Source organism: Entelurus aequoreus, linkage group LG05 (assembly GCF_033978785.1).
Source record: "Entelurus aequoreus isolate RoL-2023_Sb linkage group LG05, RoL_Eaeq_v1.1, whole genome shotgun sequence".
In the NCBI taxonomy this organism is placed as follows: Eukaryota; Metazoa; Chordata; class Actinopteri; order Syngnathiformes; family Syngnathidae; genus Entelurus; species Entelurus aequoreus.
This window is the reverse complement of record NC_084735.1, coordinates 35,701,618-35,720,462: the sequence shown is the minus strand read 5'-3', so window position 1 is coordinate 35,720,462 and position 18,845 is coordinate 35,701,618. Positions and strand designations below refer to the sequence as shown.

Here is an 18,845-nt window from a genome sequence, read left to right as displayed (position 1 = left end):
CAAACAATGGCAATAAAACTATTCTGATTCTGATTCTGATATACTCTTTCATTCTAGACTTCTAGAGTGTTTGATTATCACATCACTCTAAATGTATAGACTATAAAGTTCACAAACATAAAGAGGGATGCTAGTGGGCCAGGCCAATCTTTCCTTATCTCCAAACTAAAATAAGGGAAATGTGTAGAGTGTTCTGGGCTTCAGACATGATTTTATTTAAGAAAAAAACGCCTGGTTAGGCTTTGTGTATGTAGTGTGTGCCTTCCTTGGTTTACAGCTATGTTGTTATTATGCTGTTTGTTACTTATTGTTATGTTGCAGCTATTTAAAATAGTTTTGTCAATTTGTTCTGGCCTGAAACAAATTGGCCCTTTGAACCATATCTTTGTCTTTGTGTGTTGTATGTAGACCACATTGCTTAGCAAAGTTCAGTGATGCAAATGCATGTCAAGTTGATCAACAGATTGTATTATTCTCCAGTGCAATAACAGTACTGAAATGAAGGCTAAAAGGGCATTAAAGGGGGCCTTAAAAAAAATAAAAAAATATAAGTAACTAAATAGTTACTTTTCACGGTAACACATTACTTTTTGGTGTAAGTAACTGAGTTAGTAACTGAGTTACTTTTGATATAAAGTAACTAGTAACTGTAACTAGTTACTGGTTTTCAGTAACTAACCCAACACTGTCTATGACAGACTGAAGATGAATTAGGAAGATTATCCAGCAAGAAGAAGAGATAATATGTGTTGTTATTATTGCTGAAGCCTGATGAATGTTGTCAGTCGGGTTCTATAGTAGGTCACTAACTGGCCCGGGGTCCTGGAGTGTCTAAGATCTGAGGGATGAGTACATACTCATGTCTCAAGTTGCCGATTTGTGTGTGTGTGTGCGAATCCAAAGTGAGGCCATCCAATACGGGATAAAATTAGGCCAGGCAGTCTGTATATTGCTGACGGAGCAGTTTGGCCAAAAAAAGCCTGTGGCGGTGCAAAGCCAACCATAAGGAAAGCGAGGGACACAAGCAGGACACCTCGGCAGTAATGGCCAGCAAACGTAAGGAAATAAATGGTGACCGTTTGAAGTTGTGACAATTAGCGCAGGCTGACAATCAGCCTGGCTGTCAAGTGCATGTGGTAATGGGAACTGATTTATTGTGTGTGTGCAGGGAAGTGCGATTACGAACACACACACACATACACACATATTGGTGCAACATGTGTTTCATGTCATTTGATTGACTGGTTGGAACATTATACAGTGTTTTTACTGCCTATTTAGAGTGGGATTGTGGTTTGTAGTTCGATCTGAACATGTCAAAAGTGTAGAAGCTGTCATTGAGCCATTTTCCACCATAAATGTATATCCGAAAATGAGAGTCTTTAGATATACCTCTTCAGTTAAATCAGCATTTAACTGTGCTAACACTTTATTGAGCAAGGAACCATGTATTGTTGTGTGTCTTACTGTAGGACAGTAGAATAGCAATTTGTAATATATTTATTGTTTTTACTTATTTCTAATTCAATGTATTTAAGAATTGAACATACTGTATATAAACGCTACACATTTTGTACTAGTATTTTCATGATTCAACCAGTGTTGAAATATTCAGTGAGTGCTCCATAACGGGTTAATGTACCAACACATTTTGAAATAAACGCGAACACGCAGCCCTGTGTTGTTCTGACAGACTTACATTCTGAGCTGTGATTTTTCTTCAACAGATAAGCGATCCAAAAGAAGAGGGAGTGTTTTCATTCGGTCGTGATATCTTAAAAAAAAAAAAAGATATTTGTCATGTACAGAAATAGTTTAGTTACACTACATTATTACATAACAAATGATGCTGTATTTCACAACACCTTAATACGACTAAAAGCAGCAAATGACGAAACTTGAGTTTGCGTCCTGTTAATGTTCCTCTCCCATGATGCAACTTGATTGTCGAGGACAAAAAGATGTAAGATGCATGTGTTGTTTTCCTAGTAATGGACCTGGTCTACTGGAAGAGCATCAGTACAACTGGTGTGGTCTTCACAGGCATGGTGGTGTGTCTGACCACTCTGTTCCAGCTCAGTGCCATCACTGTGCTCGCTCACATCTTTATGGGTGTCATGTGCGTCACCTTCCCCCTTCGCCTGTACTATAAGCTGCTGGAGATGCTGCGATGCAACCCCGGACTTCACCCTTTCCAGTGAGTTCACCTATGCTCTTCTAAGTGGGGGACAAATTGGGGCTCAAAAGGCCATTTGTAACAGTCAGTGAGATGCATATTTTGAATATGCTTTGTATCGTGGTTGTACTTTGCAGAACTACACTGCATCATACTGAGATGTTTCTAATACAGCATGAGGCTACATTACCGCAATATGAGACACTGCTCTCTGGTACTGCAGCTCTACAACACTGTAAACTCCAACCACAATAATCATAACAGTCCTGTGTTACATCTGTTTGTGTACGCCCTGGTTTGACACAAATGATTGCAATATGTTTCAGTTATTATATGACCAATCATCGCGTGCCAATGCTTTGTGTAGCCCTAAACAATATTTATTTTGTGGCCATATTTTGTTCTTCACCATTACTCATTTGTTATCTTCATTAGACTCTTGAAGCGCTCCCATGCCACCCTAAAGAGAACCGTCACCTCCCCACATATTCGATATGTTTACATTCACTAACAAACACATTGTTGACTTAATGTGTTTGAAACTACCTTTTTAAAACACATCTAAAGTTAAAAGTTAAAGTACCAATGATTGTCACACACACACTAGGTGTGGTGAAATTAACCTCTGCATTTGACCCATCCCCTTGTTTCACCCCCTGGGAGGTGAGGGGAGCAGTGAGCAGCAGCCGTGGCCGCGCCCGGGAATCATTTTTGATGATTTAACCCCCATTTCCAACCCTTGATGCCAAGCAGGGGGGTAATGGGTGCCATTTCTATAGTCCTTGGTATGACTCGGCCGGGGTTTGAACTCACGACCTACCGATCTCAGGGCGGAAACTCTAACCATAAGGCCACTGAGCACTAAACCTTAACTTTCAAAGATGGGATTAACATATCTAGATTATGTAAACCAGTTTCCTCTTGAATGTATACACTCCCATCCATCATTGGATCCGCCGTTCTACAGAAAGCCCACAATATTTACATGCTTACGTCTCAGTTTCTTTAATATGGTTTTTCATCAAGCATTCAAACCAGTGGCGTCGGTCCTTTTAACAGGGCTAAAGGCTACCTAAAATATCCTTAAACCTCTCTAAATAATTTGGTGGTGTGGTATATTTTAAAACGTTCAGGTTTGTATTTGTATTTTTTTTTTAACACATTTAATATAAAGTAGCCAGAAATTGAGTTTTAAAATTCATAAAACCTGTCGTTATTCACTTAAATATGATTATACATATGTCAAGTGTCCCTTTACTTCGTAAACTCAAACTGTGGCACATGTACCACTAATGGTACGTGGGCTCCATCTAGTGGTACGTCAAAGAATGAACTGAATATTGAAACACAGTGTTACTGTTCAAACTGTGTGTAAAGTTACAATGGCCAAAAAAATTAAATATACTTGTTAAATAAAATCTCGGTCTTGTTTTTAATGAATATTTAGGCCTACTACGCAACTGCATTTTAATGTTGGTCATTATGGTGGTACTTGGCGAGCCAAGTGTTCTCTCAGGTGGTACTTGGTGAAATAGGTTTGAGAACCGCTGCATTAGAGGATAAAAAAAATCATAATACATTATTATAACTACTATTAGTGCATCTGAGGGTTAGGTCTACTGTCTTAAAAACTAGTGATTCCTCCATTTAGAACTTTAGCCAAAGTTTCTTGAACATGCCACAATTATGCGCTATGAGATGCAAAAGAACTTAAACATAACTTTGTCTGATGTTGTCACAAATAGATGTATCATATTTTTACCTTTCTTAATCACCTCATCCTGGTTCCCAATGGTTGGCACTGTGAGCTAATGCATCAAGGTGAGCTTTGATGACATTGTGACGTCTGTGTTCAGTGAAGAGTTGGATGCTGGGTTCATCGCTACCAGGAGGAATGGAACATTTTTAAATTTCGTAACAAGCGTGTAAGAAACTAATCAGTCCTGTGTATCATTCTGCGCCATTGAGTGTCCTAACTGAAGCATTCACGCATCGGTAACTCAGTCTCTCTGTAATAATTTTTTTTAACATGGCTGCAAAATAAACCACCATGGAGCCATAGAAAGTTGCAAGTCGTAGCATACTGCTATGGGGTTGCGGGGTGACAACGGTGTGCTTCACTGCGCGGTCTCATTATGCATGCATGTATTGTTCAGCTGATCAGTTAAAGTTTTGTGAGCACATTAATTTATCCATGCGGAGCTTTTTGACAAATAAGTTAAGAACCACTATTGAATTCAGAAAAGTATGGCGGTGGCGTCCGTGTAGCTCTCCCTTTTCCTTCTCTCTTTCTGCTAAGGCAGTCTTTGCCAACAAGTCTTCAATAAAAGGTAAAAATATTGGTAACTCATTTATGTGCACTTTGCATTGTTTTCTGCATGTACAATTATAATTACTCTCCATAAATTGTGTTGTGTCTGGAATGGATTATTTGGATTTACATTGCTTCCAATAGGACATTGTTTTCCCCGTTTTTTGTACAGTGCATCGATCAGACCTTTTGAAAAGGACTAAAAACAAAACCCATGGCAACACTGCACTGTTTGCCAATATGTAATTTGTGACTTTGTTTTGTCATAAGACATGCATAGTACCTAATATGCCCAGTATTCAATATTTAGATCAGGGGTGTCAAACCTACGGCCCGCGGGCCGTATCAGGTTTTATCCGGCCCGCGGGATGAGTTTGTAAAGTATAAAAATGAGTCGAAATTCTTGAATGAAATAAACTGCTGTTCTAAATGTGTACACTAGATGTCGCAATAGCAATTATTTGTAGATTATGCTACATATGTAAAAAAAAAAAAACACATGTTAATGCACCAGTCAAGGAAAATGAGCAAACTACATAAATAACATACTGTAATTTGATTTTGATATTTTTTTATCTTGATAGATTGAAAATTAACACCAATGAGTTGACTGATGAACATTATTGCATAATTTATTCAGAAAGTATAAATAAAGAGAATAATATTAACCGCAACATATAAATGTTAAAAAAAAAGAAAACATCATGATTTGTACATTTTCAGAATGTGTTTGTTCTATTTTTAAACAAAGAAACAATCTGAAGTTGTCTATATTTTTAAGTTATCGCGCCGTGATTTTACCAGTCCGGCCCACTTGGGAGTAGATTTTTCTTCATGTGGCCCCCAATCTAAAATGAGTTTGACACCCCTGATTTAGATAGATACTTAAAGGCCTACTGAAATGAATTTTTTTTATTTAAACAGGGATAGCAGATCCATCCTATGTGTCATACTTGATCATTTCGCGATATTGCCATATTTTTGCTGAAAGGATTTAGTAGAGAACATCGACGATAAAGTTCGCAACTTTTGGTCGCTGATAAAAAAAGCCTTGCCTGAAGAAACGTGACGTCGCAGGTTGAAGGGCTCCTCACATTTCCCCATTGTTTACACCAGCAGCGAGAGCGATTTGGACCGAGAAAGCGACGATTACCCCATTAATTTGAGTGAGGATGAAAGATTCGTGGATGAGGAACATGAGAGTGAAGGACTAGAGTGCAGTGCAGGACAAATCTTTTTTCGCTCTGACTGTAACTTAGGTACAAGGGCTCATTGGATTCCACACTTTCTCCTTTTTCTATTGTGGATCACGGATTTGTATTTTAAACCACCTCGGATACAATATCCTCTTGAAAATGAGAGTCGAGAACGCGAAATGGACATTCACAGTGACTTTTATCTCCACGACAATACATCGGTGAAGCACTTTAGCTACGGAGCTAACGTGATAGCATTGTGCTTAAATGCAGATAGAAACAAAAGAAATAAGCCCCTGACTGGAAGGATAGACAGAAGATCAACAATACTACTATCAGTAGACACTGAACCAAACACTGGACCTGTAACCACACGGTTAATGCTGTGCCGCCTGTCATTTGCTCATCCACACCCATGCTCACCTGCGTTCCAGCGATCGACGGCGCGACGAAGGACTTCACCCGATCATCGATGCGGTCGGCGGCTAGCGTCGGATAGGGTGTCTGCTATCCAACTCAAAGTCCTCCTGGTTGTGTTGCTGCAGCCAGCCGCTAATACACCGATCCCACCTACAGTTTTCTTTTTTGCAGTCTCCATTGTTCATTAAACAAATTGCAAAAGATTCACCAACACCGATGTCCAGAATACTGTGGAATTTTGCGATGAAAACAGAGCTGTTTGTATTGGGATACAATGTGTCCGAATACTTCCGCTTCAACCATTGACGTCACGCGCAAACGTCATCATACATAGACGTTTTCAAGCGGAAGTTTCCCCGGAAATTTAAAATTGCACTTTATAAGTTAACCCGGCCGTATTGGCATGTGTTGCAATGTTAAGATTTCATCAATGATATATAAACTATCAGACTGCGTGGTCGGTAGTAGTGGGTTTCAGTAGGCCTTTAATCCCCTTGGAGAAATTCAGGTATCTTTCTTGTAGCTCACGCAATAAATACAATTTGTAAAAATCTAGAAATATTTAGGTCAAAGGTCACTGATGAACTTGAAAAAGGGCCTGCTGGCTCGCAATATTTGTTTTAGTTCACTCAAAATGTTTAATGGGGTTCAGGTCAGGGTTATGTGCAAGTTCTTCCTAAAATCATACTTGTATCCCAAATGTCATAGTAAGATCAAGGAGGTAGGATTAACACTACCGTCTCCATACTTTTGTCCATATATAATCACAGTGTGTGTGTGTGTGTGTGTGTTACCAGGGCCTACCTGGACCACGACAGCTCTCTGACAGACAAGGAGACAGTAATGTTGGTAGAAGAGGTGGTGCTGCTGATTGCGTTTGGCGTCGCAGAGCTCAAACGTCTTATTTTTATTGACAACGTGTTCGACTCGCTCAAGGTCTGACTGTGAGAACTAGAGAAAACAAAACAAAACGAAAGAACAAAACGTGTATCACCAACTCATCCAACTTTTCCTTTTTCTCTCAGTTTGTTTTACTGCTGTACATGCTGGCCTACGTTGGCGTCCTCACCACAGGACTGACTCTGATCATAACTGGTGAGTTTGAACAGTGAATATGTTCTTGGAAAGACAGAAAAAACATGATATGACACACTACATATAAAAATACTGTATAGTGTATTTCAAGACGGATTGTCTATGAGTACTTCTAGTTTACTTCAACTACATCAAGTAAAGGTAACTGATTGGCTCCTAAACGGTACTTTCAACTGAATTAGTGTCATTTTCTTATTGGAACTCACCCAAAATATTACACATATAGAAATACTCAAACATGGCCCCATCTCCAACAACGTTGTCTTTATTGTACAAGGTTCCTAAGTTAGGGATAAATTATGTGAGTAACAGGACAGAAAGTGAGTTTTATTTTTTATTTTTTTTAAATCATAGAAATAACATAAATGGAATATAATAGAATATTGACACTAAGAACATTAGTGATAACTTTTTTTTTTAAGTAAACACCAAAGAATAATTTAAATAACAGCGCTGCGCTGAGATTTTCATTCCCTCACTCGTAGTTGAAATATCATCAAACATAAAGGAAAAATACATACTATGGTCTTTCCATAGCCTCGAGCAGTGGTTGTCAAACGTGTTTTATCAAGTGCCACCTTAGAAAAAACTTAGCTCTCCAAGTACCTCTATAATGACCAACATTAAAATACAGTGGCCTAGTAGGCCTAAGTATTCATTAAAAACGAGACAGGTTTTATTTAACTAGTATATTTCATATTTCTGGCCACTGTAACATTACACGCAGTTTGAAAAGTAACATTGTATTTGAATACAGAAAAAAACCCACTGTACTTTAATCAAGTGATTATTTGGCGTACCACGAGATGGAACCCGCGTACCACAGTTAGAGAATCGCTGGCCTAGAGTGTGTGATGTGTGATGCAACTTCCTGTGGGCTATGTGACTTGCGGAATATTACAGTTTTTTATAGAAGGGGTTAATGTGTTAGGGCAGAGGTCTTCAACAGGGGTTTGTGAACCTCAGGGGTCCGCAGAGGTACTGTAGGGCAGTGGTCCCCAACCACCGGGCCGCGGCCCGGTACCGGGATCTGCGTAAAATCGGTCCGTGGATCGATTTTTTAATTAAATTTAAAAAAACATAAAAAACACAAGATATTATATATCAATATAGATCAATACAGTCTGCAGGGATACAGTCCGTAAGCACACATGATTGTATTTTTTTTATGCCAAAAAATAAAAAATAAATAAATAAAATTACCATACCCCCGTGGGACACATTTTCAAGCGTTGACCGGTCCGCAGCTACAAAAAGGTTGGGGACCACTGCAGTAGGGGATCGTAAAATTTGATTAAATAAACAAAATCAAAATACAATTCTATAATTCCCATGCAAATTTTCCCACAAACGTGAATGTCTTTACAAAGACCGTAACATTGATCTGACACACTACAGTGTAGCTTAAAAATGGCAACAAAAAAAAATCAGGGCGTAATATTGCTACAATTTCTACCACTTGCACTCTTGTCATTGCAATGAATGTCGCACGGGGACGCCACTGAACCCCATCATTAAAAGGTTTGTTTGATATAAAAAAAATAAAATAAAATAAACAATGGCAGTGGCATGGACCAACCAGCACGTTTGGCGAATAGCCAGCTAGCAAATAGCACTATAGTTGTCAGCTACCTATTAGCGCACCAGTTGTCAGCAAGCGGTTAGGGCACCAGTTGCCAGCTAGCAAATAGCAGCCCTATACTATATTATTTGAATATATTAGTGTTGCACAATAACAAGGTACCTTGAGAACCAGTTTATGTAAGTAGGGGGTCCCCACTCCATCTTTCCATCAGTTTGGGGGTCCCTTAGCCTGGAAAACAAAGATGTTAAAGGTTACAGGATTGAGTGAAAACCCAGGGACCCGACTAAATTGTGTTAGTAGTTGGAATAGGGGATTAACACTAATATGTAGAAGTACATACAGTACAGGCCAAACGTTTGGACACACCTTCTCATTTTAATGTGTTTTTACTTTATTTTCATGACTATTTACCTTGTAGATTGTCACTGAAGGCATCAAAACTATGACACCTGTGAAGTGAAAACCATTTCATCTCTTGAAGCTCATCGAGAGAATGCCAAGAGTGTGCAAAAAAGTAATCAGAGCAAAGGGTGGCTATTTTGAAGAACTAGAATGTAAAACATGTTTTCAATTATTTCACCTTTTTTTGTTAAGTACATAAATCCACACGTGTTCATTCAGTTTTGATGCCTCCAGTGACAATCTACAATGTAAATAGTCATGAAAATAAAGAAAACGCATTGAATGAGAAGGTGTGTCCAAACTTTTGGCGTGTACTGAATGTATATTTTCTGATTAAATTAAATTATATTTCATGGTAAAAAATTATTTTTTCAAGCAACAAATGTTTATTTTTTAGTGTACAAAGTAGTTTGAAATACAAATTTCAATTGTATCAATTAAATATACAATCAAATCAATGTGTTGGACATTTTAATAAATGCATTAAACAATTAATTTTATTGTGAAGTTATTTTCCTGAGGACACAGATTCTGTATCCTTATGGTCCTTTAATCAACAAGGTTGTTCTGGTTATTTTTCAGAAACACAATTACTTTTTTCCACTTGCCTGAAAGTGCCCTGTGCTAGATTAGGTCATATCTCGCAGAAAGAAAACAAGCAGTACAAATTGAACAGGCTGCTCATCCTGTCTCACTTGCTCTGCTGGAGTCCCCCTAGGCTCAGTATTGGGGACAATATTATTCAGTCTGTATGTACATGACCTACCCTTGGTTTGTAACAGTAAAAATACAATTATATGTTGATTATACAGTTCTCTATACACATGCCAAAACAAAAGCCGGTGCAGCAGCAATTCTCTCCGGAACCATGGTCCCAGTCTCTCTCTGGCTCCAGAACTCCTGTATACACTTAAATACTAAAAAAGCTCAACTGTATGCATGATTTTCTCGTGTCAACCAGCAGGGGGTGAACAGCCATCTGTTCTGGTCAATGGAAAGCATCTAGAGGTGGTACAACAATTCACATATCTCAGAGTAATCTTTGATTCAAACTTAATTTCCAAACACCATGTTAAAAAATTGCTAACTCTGTTAAATCTAACTTGGCAAACTGTAAACATATAAAACCATACTTGATGGTAGAGTCTGCAAAGGTATATAGGCATACTTTGATATTTAGTCACATGAAATATGCTTAAGCCCCACACGTCTGGGAGCACTTTGAGGCCACTCAAGTCTCCGTCTAAGAAAACACTTTAAACTCTATACAGGAATTCTTGCAGTACCATTATTGTAACTTTGTAAGCAAGTACAATATTTTAGATTTTGAGAGCTACCAAAAGTTTCTGGATGCTTGCCTTATTTTTAAAGTTGTAAGTAGAATTGCTTCTCCACCCTTGATGGATTATTTATGTAAACAAAACCAACAATGGAGTCAGAACCAGAGCACTAACGAGGGGAGACCGTAGTATTCAATGGCGCAGGACAACAATCAGCCAAATGATACTGTCTATTAGAGGCACAGCATTATGGAATACTTTTCCGGCGCACATAAGAAACTGTGGGACCTACCTGACTTTAAAATGGTCCTTAAAATTGGTTGAAGTCAAACCAGTCATGCTCCCATAGATGAACTTCTCCTTGCAGTCTATTTTAAAACTCTGATTATTTGTACCTGTGGTGTTAGTTTGTCTATTGTGTCCATAGTGTCTATGTATTTGTGTTTTTCTACCTCCCTAAGACATTGGATGCAATTTAGCTTTTGTACTAATTCCGGCATATTTATCTTGAAGCTGTTCTGTTTCTGACACATTGATTAATATGTACAGTCTTAAAGGCCTACTGAAATGAATTTTTTTTAATTTAAACGGGGATAGCAGATCTATTCTATGTGTCATACTTGATCATTTCGCGATATTGCCATATTTTTGCTGAAAGGATTTAGTATAGAACAACGACGATAAAGATTGCAACTTTTGGTATCTGATAAAAAAAAGGCTTGCCCCTACCGGAAGTAGCGTGACGTAGTCAGTTGAACATATACGCAAAGTTCCCTATTGTTTACAATGATGGCCGCATGAAGTGAGAGAGATTCGGACCGAGAAAGCGACAATTTCCCCATTAATTTGAGCGAGGATGAAAGATTTGTGGATGAGTATAGTGCAAGTGAAGGACTAGTGGGGAGTTGAAGCTATTCAGATAGGGAAGATGCTGTGAGAGCCGGGGGTGACCTGATATTCAGCTGGGAATGACTACAACAGTAAATAAACACAAGACATATATATACTCTATTAGCCACAACACAACCAGGCTTATATTTAATATGCCACAAATTAATCCTGCATAAAAACACCTGCGTGTTTGTTACGCTAGCTCCTAGCTCCTCTGCTAGCTCCTAGCTCCATAGAACACGCCAATACAATTCAAACACCTGATCAACACACACAATCACTCAGCCCAAAAGACCGTTCACCTAACCCAAGGTTCATAAAGCTTATATATTTTTAAAAAGTTACGTACGTGACGCGCACATACGGTCAAGCTATCAAATGTTTAGCAGCCAAGGCTGCATACTCACGGTACCTGATATTCAGCTGGGAATGACTACAACAGTAAATAAACACAAGACATATATATACTTTATTAGCCACAACACAACCAGGCTTATATTTAATATGCCACAAATTAATCCTGCATAAAAACACCTGCGTGTTTGTTATGCTAGCTCCTAGCTCCTATGCTAGCTCCTAGCTCCATAGAACACGCCAATACAATTCAAACACCTGATCAACACACACAATCACTCAGCCCAAAAGACCGTTCACCTAACCCAAGGTTCATAAAGCTTATATATTTTAAAAAAGTTACGTACATACGCAAAAAAAAGTTGCGCACATACGGTCAAGCGATCAAATGTTTAGAAGCCAAAGCTGCATACTCACAGTAGCACGTCTGCGTCTTTGTCATCCAAATCAAAGTAATCCTGGTAAGAGTCTGTGTTGTCCCAGTTCTCTACAGGCGTCTGTGTATCCAAGTCAAAAGTCCTCCTGGTTAGAGTCTCTGTTATCCGAGTTCTTCCATCTTGACTGCATCTTTCGGGAATGTAAACAAAGAAGCGCCGGCTGTGTACTGTTGTTGCTGACTACGTTCGAAAAATACGTCCATTTCGCACCGACAACTTTCTTCTTTGCTTGCTCAGCTTCCTTCTCCATAATGCAATGAACATGATTGCAACATATTCACGAACACAGATGTCCAGAATACTGTGGAATTATGAAATGAAAACAGAGCTTTTTCATATTGGCTTCAATGTGGAAGGCATACCCGTGTTCGCCGGGCTACGTCACGCGCATACGTCATCCTCAGAGGCGTTTCGAACCGGAAGTTTAGCGGCAAATTTAAAATGTCACTTTATAAGTTAACCCGGCCGTATTGGCATGTGTTATAATGTTAAGATTTCATCATTGATATATAAACTATCAGACTGCGTGGTCGGTAGTAGTGGGTTTCAGTAGGCCTTTAATTCAAATAAACAAAAAAAAAAAGAAAAAAAAAAAAGTCTAATGTGAATATTTGTGTTACAGCTGTGATTGCTGTTTTTTCCTTCCCTCTTCTCTACAAAAAACAGCAGGTAAGATTTCAATTCAAGGGGTTGTAAGCTCAGTTAGCAAGGTATTCATATAACAATAGCCGTATTGTATTGTATTGTGATAAGTATTTGCTATAATATTTTGCATCGGTGGTGTAGCTAAAGAAGATAACTAAAATACTAGAAACGTTTTGGAGTATGATGCATGCAGTCAGAGGTTTTCCATACGGGCCACATGGGCAATTTTTCTTGAAGCAGTGTTTCTTAAATAGTAGGTCAAAACCCCTTCGGTAGTCGGGGTGTGGTGTCAGTAGGGTCGCAAGCAGCAACATAATTTGTGTCTAAACTCTAGTATTCATGTTAGACTTATACAGAAGCATGCAGCGAAGTGGCAACAATGCTCAGTGTAATTAACAGGCACTGTTCTACCCCAGTAGCAGTAGTAAGTACACAGGAACACATCAGTGGCGTGCAGTCACTAGAGGCAGGGGAGGCGGGGCCTCACGTGCCATCATGGAAAGAAAAAAAAAGTAAAAAGAAAAAAAAAAAAATTAAATTGTTATATGTATCCAGTGATTATACTAAAGTTATTTTCCATTTAACTTCACCAGTTTTAGATTATTTTTATTTTTATTTTCACATTTGCCGTTCAAATACTGAGAAGAGACGGTGCGGTGTCAGCAGCCAGTTGAGGCACGTCACTGCTTTGTGCCTCAACATGGATTGTGCGCAATGACTCGGCTAACTGCTGGCCTGCTGTGCAGTGAGACCGTATTGCTATATGAATTATATTATACATTTCCATAGTTTAGTTAGCTGAGGTATATAATGTACAGTGTATTTTGTCAACAACTGTATGTGTGTAACGTATTTTTAGTGCTGAGCGATCATAAAACTGCTGCCAAGACACACTGTGTGAGGCTCGTATCATAACCCCGCCTCATGGTGCCGGTTAACACTCCCGCCGCAGAATGCACCGCCCGACGGGAGCGCCACACCAACCAAAGCCCACACCCAAACCCTCCACGTGCAAGACCGAATCCACCCAAAAAAAGTCACTTAACAAGAAGCCAAAAAGTGCAAAAACAACAATGCTCGCGCGGCGCGCAGGAGGAGCCGTGAACAGGGACACAACATTAGGTACACCTGCAGAATGCAGCGCGGATTTCATATTTCATTCATTCACAACGCTCCCGCATTTATAAGTAAAGGTAAGACCTAATAACGTTTTTTTAATTAAATGTGCTTTATTGTGTGCTACAGTTTGTAAGTGTAAAGTTAAAGTTAGGTTAAAGTACCAATGATTGTCACACACACACTAGGTGTGGTGAAATTTGTACTCTGCATTTGACCCATCCCCTTGTTCACCCCCTGGGAGGTGAGGGGAGCAGTGGGCAGCAGCGGCGCCGTGCCTGGGAATAATTTTTGGTGATTTAACCCCCAATTCCAACCCTTGATGCTGAGTGCCAAGCAGGGAAGAATGCTGGTATGAGCTTTTAAACATAACCCGTTAACTGCTGCCAATCAAATGGTGAATAAGATACTCTTTAGGGTTCATATGTTTGTAAATCTGACTGTGATAAAGTCAGTGCCTCACCTGACATGAACGTCACCGCACGCCACTGGAACACATGTACACAGCGAATGGAGGCGAAAAGATGAGGTTTGTGACAGAATTGAAAAGAAAAAAAAAGGAGTCATCGTCAGTGGCATATATAAAAAATATAACTCAGTGTGTTGTACAGATAAATAAATACATATAATGAAGTTCTCAATAGTAATTAAATTCGAAGGCGCGGGTCGCAGAATATTTCTGTACTACAAAATATGCACATTTTACAGTGACTTATGACATAACAGAGCTAATGTTAGCATATGTGCCGCTAAAACGAACAAAAAAACGTTTTCTAGTTGGTAGTGACATTTTTGTAAGCTGAAACGCAAATATTTCTACTAACACAGATGACAGCGTATGATATAAATATTATTTTTCAATGTTTTTAAAGTAAACATTGAAAAGTTGTGCTGCTTTGTTTGACATGTCACTTTTTGCAGTGTATAGTTTAATTGCGGTCATGTGACAGCCAGGGTTTGTTTGATTGGTGAAATGGAGTTAAAGGTAAATAGCGCTTTCTTTGAATTGCTTAAACAGAGTCATGTGACCACGCCTTATGCTTATTCAGGACAATGAACAATCTGGTTTACAGACTGTAAATGAGCCACATTATAGCATAGTTGCTAATTTACAGCCGTAGTCCCAAGACATAAAACACAAACACAGGACAATATAATAATATAATATAATGAAACAATTAAAACAAGGAAATTAGACAAAGGGACGGTATGACTGAAATTTTAAGAGACAATTTCAGATACCTTTTAAAAAAGGTGTAAAAAGTGGGACATTTTCTAATATTTATGGGAAGTCTGTTCCAGAAATGACTTCCTTGGACTGACAGAACTGTTTGTCCAAAGGTTGTCTTTCTGCTGGGGATATCAAGGTCTCTTCTGGAGGAGGCCCCTGTGCCAAAACCTCTGTCAGTCCTCAGTTTATATGTGGAGAGTGGGGCCGGGGGCTAGTCCGTGAAACCGTTATCAATTAAACAACTGTTTTTAAAATGAATAAAATGTTACACTGATGGAATGACGGAGGCTTTTGATCAAGAATGCTTATAGATTGTTTAAATAACATTTCTATTGGTTCTAATATTCCATTTCCAGTTGAGTGACAAGGTTTTGATGCAGTAATCTATGTTGGAAAATATAATTAAGTGTAAAAACATCTTAGCAAACCTAATTGTCATGGAAGGTTTAATTTGTTTAAAATTCTGCAGATTGAACTTGATTTTTTTTGCCATTGGTTTGATTGGTTATTTTTTATAAGAGTGCTGGTATCAAGGTACTTTAACATCAAGTTCACCCCCCCACCCCCAGGAACACACTGGACCGCACTAGTTTTTTGGGAACACACACTGAAACAGATTTGTTTTTGTTTAACAACAAATAAGGTTTAAGGAGCCAATTCTGGATACTTATAAAGGGGTGATGGTAGGATGCATGATGCTTCCTGTGTGCTTTTTGTGGGCATAAAGATAATGGTATCATCAGTATTCATTCGAAAGTTCACATTCATGCAAACATTTGGCAAGTCATTTATATATAAAGAAAAAAATACTGGTCCCAGAATAGAGCTTTGTGGAACCTTTACTTGGCACTCAAGATATGATGATAAGGTGCCACCAACCCCCACTGATTTTCTTCTGTTGGACAAGCAAGATTGAAACCAAGCTACTGCAAAGTTAAAGGGAGTCAGTTTAGACAGGAGAGCTTGGTGGTCTACTGTACCAAAAGCCTTCTTCAAGTCTAAAAAGACCGCACCAACACAGTTGATGGTTATGGAAGAAGTGTCTTTGGCATTGACCCAAACAAACACGCCTATGCAAGCAGTAATCAGTATGACAAACAAATGTGATGATACAGCAATCGGAAATAAACTCAATGTAGCTGTGTACAATTTATTCACTAAAATACGGAAATAAAAGTATGTTGAATTACAACTACTATGTCAAAAAGTTACTTCAGTAGCACGTTACTACTTACCTCTGGCTATACAACACTGCAAACTACAAAGGCAATACTAAATATTAAAGGGGATCTATTTTGCAAAACCAACTTTTCTTACCTATTGGTACCATTTTTGTATTTGGGATCTGCATAAGTCTCAAAATGTTGAAATCAAACCATGGAGGAATAGCAATATTCATAAAACAATTTGGGACGTTTTTCCAACATGTCATGTCAGCGGATATCGCCATTTATGGTAAAGATTTAAGAGCTTTGCTTGAGTCCACCATTGTAGTCAATAAGTTCCTTCTGTATCCTCTTGTTTTGGGGCAGACTGGCTCGTACATGTACATGTATCTTCCACGGTTGCTATTTCTAATACAAAGTAGCATATAGTTCTAACTTATATCTGTAAGTGGGCTCAATAGGTAAGCGCTAAAAACTACAACATGGCTGATGGGGAGAAGACGCAGTCGAAGTTGAGGCACGTAGATAAGACCGCTCACAAAACAATGCATCCTGAAAAGACGGTCAGAAAGCAGTTTGAAGATGGCTGGTAAAACCCAATCTAGGCAAGAAAGTGACCAAAGAACCACCATTACTAGGGATGTCCGATAATGGCTTTTTGCCGATATCCGATATTCCGATATTGTCCAACTCTTTAATTACCGATATCGATATCAACCGATACCGATATCAACCGATATATGCAGTCGTGGAATTAACACATTATTATGCCTAATTTGGACAACCATGTATGGTGAAGATAAGGTACTTTTTAAAAATAATAATAAAATAAGATAACTAAATTAAAAACATTTTCTTGAATAAAAAAAAGTAAAACAATATAAAAACAGTTACATAGAAACTAGTAATTAATGAAAATGAGTAAAATTAACTGTTAAAGGTTAGTACTATTAGTGGACCAGCAGCACGCACAATCATGTGTGCTTACAGACTGTATCCCTTGCAGACTGTATTAAAATATATTGATATATAATGTAGGAACCAGAATATTGATAACAGAAAGAAATGGGGGGAGGGAGGTTTTTTGGGTTGGTGCACTAATTGTAAGTGTATCTTGTGTTTTTTATGTTGATTTAATAAAAAATAAAAAAAATAAAAACGATACAGATAAAAAAAACGATACCGATAATTTCCGATATTACATTTTAACGCATTTCCTAACCATTACCGTATTTTCCGCACTATAAGGCGCACCGGATTATAAAGTGCACCTTCAATGAATGGCCTATTTTAAAACTTTGTTCATATATAAGGCGCACCGCATTATAAGGCGCATAGAATAGACGCTACAGTAGAGGCTGGGGTTGCGAGATCTGTTGTGGCTCAATATTGGTCCATATATAAGGCGCACCGGATTATAAAGCGCACTGTCAGCTTTTGAGAAAATTGGAAGTTTTTTGTGCGCCTTATAGTGCGGAAAATACGGTACATGTTATGTAGACCAGGGATTCTAAAACTGTGGTATGTGTACCGCTAGTGGTACGCATGCTCCATCTAGTGGTACGCCAAAGAATCACTTGATGAAAGTGCAGTGTTTTATTTTCCTATATTCAAACTGTGTAATGTTGCAGTGGCCAAAAGTATGAAATATGATTGTTAAAACCTCTGCGTTGTTTTTAAGGCATACTTAAGCCTACTACGATACTGCATTTTATAATGTATCATGGTGGTACTTAAAGAGCCAAGTTTTTTCTGAGATGGTAGTTGGGGAAAAAGTTTGAAAACCACTGATGTAAACCATAAGGAAGTGTTTTAAATGTAGAAAACAATCATAATGACTCATTTGATGTGTCAATCAACATGTTGGGCTAACTGGAGACTCTAAATATATGTGAATGTGAGCATGACTATGTGTCCTAAATGTACTTATTTATGATGCTTCAGGTGAGGATAAGAAGGATTGTAAGAACTTACAAAGCTTTTGAGAAGAAAATCAGAAACTGGTAAGTACCTCAAACAATGAGCACCTTGTTGTGCCTTTTTAAACGTGACACAGTGTTTCTGCATCAGGTGTCTCAGTGTGTACGAGGCAGTGAGATCCTCTCGTCCAGCAGCTGCTGCCTCAAAAGCTCCAGCTGTACCTGCCCCCAAACAGAAAGTGAAAGCCAAGTAAAGACATCATCCAGAGCGTTTACATTGGTCAAAACGATGACAGTGGTGGTGCGTCTTCAGTGGGGCCGCTCACTTCTGTTAGTCCACCATGACGTTGGGTTAGGAGCTGCAATCTAATCAATGCTGACAGCTGAAAACAAAGCTGCTATTCATTACTGGAGAAGGGGGAGGGAGAGGAAATGTATTCACCAAGATACTTTCTCGGTGTGTGTGTGTGTGTGTGTGTGTGTGTGTGTGTGTGTGTGTGTGTGTGTGTGTGTGTGTGTGTGTGTGTGTGTGTGTGTGTGTGTGCGTGTGTGGGCAAACTGCTTCACACATCCACTTCAATCAGGGACAGCACACACAAGAAAATTGTTTTTGTTGTTTGT

At 38.7% G+C, this 18,845-nt stretch overlaps 1 protein-coding gene across 1 annotated transcript; it reads left to right on the top strand.

Moving 5' to 3' along the window:
- Window positions 1-1,043: 1,043 nt before the first annotated feature.
- Window positions 1,044-18,478, top strand: rtn2b (reticulon 2b). Its single transcript, XM_062046653.1, has 7 exons — window positions 1,044-1,056; window positions 1,990-2,197; window positions 6,901-7,039; window positions 7,129-7,198; window positions 12,770-12,816; window positions 18,250-18,308; window positions 18,376-18,478. The coding sequence occupies exons 1-7, from the start codon at window positions 1,044-1,046 to the stop codon at window positions 18,476-18,478; spliced, it is 639 nt and encodes a 212-aa protein (XP_061902637.1).
- Window positions 18,479-18,845: the final 367 nt, after the last annotated feature.

What these genes read in the sequence shown, in the direction of transcription:
- rtn2b (XM_062046653.1), top strand. An exon ending in ACGTGTTCGACTCGCTCAAG is followed by an intron (nt 7,040 to 7,128) that starts GTCTGACTGTGA and finishes TTTTTCTCTCAG; the next exon opens with TTTGTTTTACTGCTGTACAT. An exon ending in ACTGACTCTGATCATAACTG is followed by an intron (nt 7,199 to 12,769) that starts GTGAGTTTGAAC and finishes TTTGTGTTACAG; the next exon opens with CTGTGATTGCTGTTTTTTCC.